Raw genomic sequence first — 7,456 nt, 5'->3', positions numbered from 1 at the left:
ATAGTGTAAATTACATTGCTAATGTCATAGAATAGCACATTGTAACGCAGTGTTACAACGTGCCCCATCTGCGCAACTGGAATTTAAAACTGGTTAGTGTCTTCTGCTAGTAATCAAATCATTAAAAAACTATCTGAACTGATAATAAAACGGATTGGAGATTAAAATAATAGCAGATTTGTCTCATTTTAAATGAATAATAAAAACAGATAAAAAAAATTACTTAAGCCAGAATTTTAATTTTACTATGGTAAAGTAAATATTCATACCACGTGTGTTACAACTAACCCCCCGTTACTTTGTGCATCGCACTCCCCTATATTATATTATGTCACACTTCACACTTCTCTAGTAAGTTTTGTCTGTGTGGGAAGACAGTAGCGCAAATCTGTGAATGAATGTTCCGAAGTGAAATAAACTTCAACGGAATAAAGTTGAATGGAATTGAATTGAATTGAATTAAAGTTGAATAAACTTCAACTTTACTGTTCAGTGAATTGATGTCAGACTCATTTTGGATAGTAAAGTTTATTGTTAAATTCCCTTACATATCTCTGTCACCATTATAAGTGTTTGATCACCACATTTGAGTGATCATTGCAAAAAATGTGTTTATGTATATACTGTATTCTAAATGTAGTACCAGTCAAATGTTTGGACCCTCAAATGGGAAAGTGTCCAAACTTTTGACTGGTACTGTACTATAATATACACAAAGAATATCGGCCGATATATCGGTATCAACCTTTTTTACTCCCTAATATCGGTATCGGCCCCAAAAAAACCCATATCGGTCGGGCTCTAGTGAAAACCACAAGATGTATTCTTGCATCACCGTATTGCATTGCTACTAAAACGCAAGCATTTTTCTAACTTCATCTGAACTGGGCTTATTAATATGGCTTATGTTGTTCACTTTTCTCATGAACAACATAAGCCAATATGTCAATATCATAAATGCATCATAAAACACGCTAACTTGTTTAAAAGCACTATTTTAATGGGTTATGCTTGCATACTTCAGCTATTGGTCTAAAGGTTAATGTTTACAGTTGTCGTTTTCTTCCAGCAAGTCTGAAGTGATGTTTATCATGAATAAGCATTTTCAGCCTTTTCTAATGCTTTGTTTTCTCAACTTTATTATCTTCAATCAGAGTTTCGAGAAATAAGTCAGAGAAGAAAAGGCGAGACCAGTTCAATGTCCTCATTAAGGAACTTGGCACCATGTTGCCTGGAAATACACGCAAAATGGACAAGTCTACAATATTGCAGAAAAGCATAGACTACCTGCGCAAGCACAAAGGTGAGGCAAATAATTACTGGAATAATTACAGATCTGTATTATTATTTTGCCATAGCACCCATAGCACTCATGCACACAGCAAATGTGTGTAATGGGTCCTAATGCTCAACTGCTGCTGCTGCTGCAAAAAAAAGCCATATAATCACAATTAATCTATCACAGCAAAAGTTGTAATCTTGATTTATTATGCAGCTTTACTATCATGCTACTCATGCAGTTTCTGCAGTATGTGTGTTGTGAGCCATATGCTAATTTTTTGTATGCATTGTATTAGGGATGCACCGATACCACTTTTTCCAGTACTCGCCCGATACCGATACTTTTATTTTTGGTACTTGCCGATACAGAGTACCGATACCGATATTTTTATTGCATTTGTACATTTTTTAAATATTGGGTATAGAAACCAAAAGGGTATGTATAATGTTAGTTGGTTAACTTCATTTGTCAAATAGATACAGTCAAACCAAGATTTATTCAGACAACTTCAACATTTCTCACATTATCACAGTTTATTCGCTATAGTTTAGAAAATGGTAATAAAATATGACAAGAACTCAGAGTTACGCTCTGTCAGAACAAATTAATCTTGATAATGTCAGATAACTTTGATAGAAAGGTATGTAATAGATTACAATCAACCAAAATAATTCAGACAGCTGTTAGTATGACAGTATTTACACAACTATGAATACTTTGTCAGGTGACCCTTAGCCTCAATGACAGCCTGTAGTCTCCTGGGCATGCTGGCACTCAGCTTCATAAAAACCTCAACTTCAGTTTTTTTCCCCAGACTCGGTCTGAATAATTTTTGGACCCAAATTTGTATCAATTTTACTGGTAGTCCACTGTATGAAGAATTTTTGGGTACGATTTGTCACAGTTTACTTTATTTTGCTATCCTCACTTACATAAATGAACTATAGAGTCCGGCATCCACTAGTAAAAAAAATATCAAAAATTATATCTGGTCTCTGAATAATTTTTGGTTTCACTGTATATCCTTCGGTTATTTTCACACTTAATTATGCCCATTAAAATGTATTTTACAAGTTTTTGTTACTTTCACTGTTAATTTTAAAATGTAATCTTTAATTTAATAGCATTAGAGCTGCTCCATTGCAGCGGCTTAGTACTGTAATCACGTGCTTTGCTGTAATAATGCAGGGAACCACTCGTTATAAATCTCCTAACTGTGATATTTTCAGAAATAGAAGTCACGTTTTTTCATCTGAAACGTGCTGCGATTTATATTCCAAAGCCACTCATATAATGCAGAAACACTCAAGCAAGCAAAACACGCGCAACGCCTGCACGTATTTGTATTGGTGCAGAATAGTACAGCCTACCGCATTTCACACAGGCTGTTAGTTTCACTTTCGCCAGAAAGTCGTGTATGCCTAAGGTTGAAAATAAATTGTTTATAGTGAATGCCCCTATGAAGGGTTTTATTTGTACGATTTAATCCAAACGATGCGTGTGCTAAGTGAGTGAACGTCAAAGATCACACAACAGAATTGCGCACGCTCTCTCTGTCTCTCTGTCTGTCTCTCTCTCTCTCTCTCTCGCTCTCCCTCTCTCTCCCTACCGTTAAGTAACTTGTGCATTGTTTTACTTACTTGTTTTTGACATATCCGGCTGAATTACAAACTTTCCAGTGATGTCTGTGAGAAAGGTATATTCACTCTACAAGCTCGCGCATCTGTGCTCAATCCACTCAGCGTGCTTTATCAGCTCGCGCACACCAGCTATACAGGTGTTAATACTGAATGTTTAACATTATATTCATTGCATACATATACTTCGTAGTAGACACCCTTAACTCCTTTCTGCTGTCTGCTGTTCTGTTGTCAGTGTTTCTTTGTCTGAATATGGCGCTTATCACATGCTGTGTGGTATCGGCGTTTGGTATCGGGGCATTTTAACGAGTACGAGTACAGGTATCGGTGCATCCCTACATTGTATGCCTGGATGACCTACAAAAATGCCAAAAGGGTGCAGTATAAATCACATCATACTGCACAGAATCCCACAATGCAATATGCTTAACCCCCAACTCCAGATACACAGTTATCACCATTCACCAATGAATTTTAATATCTTCCAGATATTTTATTTTCTAAGTTAAATATATAAATATAATTATAACTGGACTTCACTCTTGAATTAAAGGATTAGTTCACTTCCAGAATAAAAAATGTCCTTATAATTTACTCACCCCCATGTCATCCAAGATGTTCATGTCTTTCTTTCTTCAGCCGAAAATAAATGAAGGTTTTAGAGGAAAACATTCCTGGATTTTTCTCCATATAGTGGACTTCAATGGGACCCAACAGGTTAAAGGTCCAAATTGCAGTTTCAGTGCAGCTTCAAAGGGCTCTGCATGATCCCAGCCGAGGAATAAGGGTCTTATCTAGCGAAACAATCAGTAATTTTATTTTATTTTTCAATTGAAATGTATATACTTATTAACCACAAATGCTCGTCTTGCACTACCTTGACTTCATGCGTTACATAATCACGTTAGAAAGGTCACATTTTTATTTTGTTTTTAGAAAATGGCCAATCGTTTCACTAGATAAGACCCTTATTCCTCGTCTGGGATCATGTAGAGCCCTTTGAAGCTGCAATTATGACCTTCAACCAGTTGGCTCCCGCTGAAGTCCACTATATGGAGAAAAATTCTGGAATGTTTTCCTCAACCTTAATTTCTTTCGACTGAAGAAAGAAATGGATGGATGAATGAATGACCACAAAGCAGCATACTACTGCAGTATTTTATGTGAAAATAATTATTTTAAATTGTAATAATATTTTATGATATTACTGTTTTTCCTCAAATAAGTGCAGCCTTGGTGAGCATAAGAAACTTCTTAAAGGTAACTTGATTACCGAGCCAAAACTTTTTAAAGGTAGTGTAGTCTCTAAGCAACTGAAACATGCAGATCCGAGGAAAACTATTTCTAAGGAATTGTTTGTTCACATGCAGAAATTGCTGCACAGTCTGAGTCAAGTGAGATCAAGCAAGATTGGAAACCCCCATTTCTTAGCAATGAAGAGTTTACACAGCTGATGCTAGAGGTATGACCTTGCTTTGGGCAATATTTGTGTTTGTATTTGTTTTTATCTTTCTGTTTCTTCCTGTTGTGAAAGATGTTTCCACTAATAAAAAATTGAGTGCATCCTCATTCATGTTTAATATTTTTCATTTTTCACCCATCACTTCTACATTTTTTTGTTTATGGGTTGGACCTGTTTTAGTAATGCATTTTTATGTTTTTTTTTAAGGCGCTGGATGGGTTCTTCATAGTGATGCTGACAGACGGCAACATCATTTACACCTCAGAAAGCGTAACTTCTCTACTTGAGCATTTAGCCGTACGTGAGAGTTTGCAGATTGTTTGTAGTCTATTTAAATATTTATTTTGGTCTTGGAATTGCTACGTTTTATATCTGTCATATGTTCATATATAATCGTGTTTGTTTCAGTCGGACCTGGTGGATCAGAACCTTTTAAACTTTCTACCAGTGGGGGAGCATGAAGAAGTCTATAAAGCTCTGTCCTCACACCCAGACATTGAAAACCTCAACTCTGATTACCTCAAATGTGAGTATCCAACCCCAAACCCCCTATCAGATAGGGTACAACGAGGCTAAAGGCCCACCTTAAGAAAAAATGTGCTATTCACTGCGCCTAAAATGTATGATTGCAGGAAAAAATATATTCGTTGTATTGAACATTAATGGAGCAACAGATTTGTGTGGGAAAAAAAATCAAGTTGTTCATTTTGTTTAAAAGTCTTATAAATGTATGAGGTGGTGAATTACCCCACACACGGAGTAAAAGGCCCACCAGCATGGGGTAAAAGGCACACGGTATTGATACAAATACTTCAGCTAAAATAATGTTTTTTAAGTAATTTCTAAGTTAATACTTGTTCAAAACAATCACTTTAGCAAAGTTTGTACTATTTTCTGCTTATTTTGAAAAATAAAATAATTCATTTTTGTTCAATAATTATACTGTCATTAAAATATGTTAATGTTAATATATTTTAAAATACAGAAACAAAATCATTTTTTTAAGTAAAGATTCTGAAAGTATTGAAAGAGATCCAATAATAATTGAATATATATTTACAGTAGTAACAACAAATGAGATTGTATTATATGATATGATTAATATCATGCTTTTAAATCTGATGGTTTCATTCTAAACAGGGTGATTATCTATAATATTGACACCCAACATAATATATGATATTTACCATCTGAATCTAACAATGTCATGTCAAGAAATGGAAAAGTCAGCCATCTATTAATTGTTAATTGCTATGCGCGTTTAGCCACAACAGCAGGGGCGCTTTTTACCCAAAATACCATACTTTTACATATTCTTTCGTTATTTAAAAACTGTTGCTTTAATTATCTTTAACAAAACTGAAAATCATAAAGAAGACCTTTGTCTTAAAATATATGCATTAAATTTAGCGATTCTCATTTGCTATTTAAATCCACAACATTTAAAAAACATCAAATATTAGATCAAGTAAGAACAGAATCAACTTTGTGCTGCTGCGCGATCGCGTCAAAGATCAGACAAATAAACATGTGCATCTTGAAAAGCCGATGTTTTGTAAAGTGCTACGCCACATTTTTGTACCATCTAGTGGTTTAGATGAAAATAATATGTCATGAATGAGAGCATTAAAAAATGTTTTAAGAGCATTCCTCATCTACACTTCAGTAACAAATATAATTAGAGTAATTTCGACAAATTGTCTTGTAACATTTCAAAATGTTATATTACTTGTTAATTTTTCTGTTTGGTTTTCATTTTTTTATTTCAGCTTTAATTTTAGTAATTTCATTACTTCAACTGTTTTCTGCTAGTTTCAAAGACAGTACGTTTTTCATATATATAGATTTTATTTAATTTCAGCTTTATTTCAATTCAAGAAAACTATTTTTAACAGTTTCAGTTTTAGTTCACAATTAACTTATTAGTGTATATTCAATTTGAAAAATGATTCAATAACATTCTTCCTTTTGTTTATGTATATTTAAGGTTTTGCACTTTAAACATTTTAGTTCTACTTGGCAGCAATTGCTGTTTGGTTGAAATTAATGTTGATTTTATTTAAAACAATGACCATTTAAGTTGTTTTTGAGCAAATATGTGAGATATAGATATATATATATAATGAATATTGGTAAAAGAGTGAAAGCTTTGTCACTTAAAGGGGTCATATGATGCTTTTTTTAAAGATCATTATTTTGTGTATTTGGTGTAACTAGGGCTGTAACGGTATGAAAATTTCTTATCACGATTATAGTGATCAAAATTGTCACGTTATCAGTATCCGTGGACAAAGCAGTATTGCGATTAAGAACACTTCCTTTAGGTATTACATGGAGCGAAGATGAAAACAAAATGCCATCGAATCGTTTCTGAAGACAGTTAGAACCTTCAGAGGTACATTCATATAATTAATTAATTCATATATTCATTTGTATAATTCTTTTAAAACCCCACAGCTTTTCCACCCTATTTTCACTCAAAACCAAACTACTGTGTGCTGTGCGCACGTTAGACTGTTACTTAAAACTGTGCTTTATGCTGGACAGTATTTATTTATCGCGAGTTGTTCAAATCACGGTAATCTAATACGGTTTTAATGATAATTAAAATATGAAACGGTAATACTAACCGTGGGGAATTTTATCATGATTTATCGTCAAACCGGTAATCGTTACATCCCTAGGTGTAACAGAATATGTTGACATGCTTTAATGTTCAGAAAACACATTATTTTTCAACACAATTTTTAATCACATTATTGTAGGCCCTCTATGCCCCGCCTCTCTCAAACGCTTCGTTTTCTACAAAGTCCCTCCTTCCGACAAGCGCAGTCTGCGCTGATTGGCTCATTGTTATTGGCCGAACACCGCAAGCACTCGTTGGAAATGTGCTTACCATTACCATAATCGCAAGCTTCATCTTTCAAAATAAATGTAAAGACAGAGCCCGAAAGGGGAACAGAGTCGTGTGACAGACACAGTGATGAAGCTGGTATGTGTGCAGTATGACCCCTCTCTCTCTCTCTCTCTCTCTCTCTCTCTCTCTCTCTCTCTCTCTCTCGCTCTCTCGCT

The 7,456-nt window shown here is 34.6% G+C and overlaps 1 protein-coding gene across 7 annotated transcripts in view; it reads left to right on the top strand.

The window, feature by feature from the left end:
• The window catches only part of LOC107551585 (circadian locomoter output cycles protein kaput-like), a 25,220-nt gene that overhangs the window by 7,529 nt on the left and 10,235 nt on the right, over positions 1-7,456 (top strand). For all 7 annotated transcript variants that reach the window (XM_016233241.1, XM_016233243.1, XM_016233244.1 and 4 more), the window contains exons 3-6: positions 1,155-1,303; positions 4,293-4,384; positions 4,592-4,681; positions 4,793-4,910. In XM_016233241.1, coding sequence (XP_016088727.1) covers positions 1,155-1,303; positions 4,293-4,384; positions 4,592-4,681; positions 4,793-4,910 — 449 coding nt within the window. The remainder of the gene's footprint in view (positions 1-1,154; positions 1,304-4,292; positions 4,385-4,591; positions 4,682-4,792; positions 4,911-7,456) is intronic.

Source organism: Sinocyclocheilus grahami, unplaced genomic scaffold (assembly GCF_001515645.1).
Source record: "Sinocyclocheilus grahami isolate Dianchi unplaced genomic scaffold, SAMN03320097.WGS_v1.1 scaffold427.1, whole genome shotgun sequence".
NCBI classification, from domain to species: domain Eukaryota; kingdom Metazoa; phylum Chordata; class Actinopteri; order Cypriniformes; family Cyprinidae; genus Sinocyclocheilus; species Sinocyclocheilus grahami.
The sequence above is the reverse complement of the archived record's forward strand: the minus strand, read 5'-3'. Positions and strand labels throughout refer to the sequence as shown.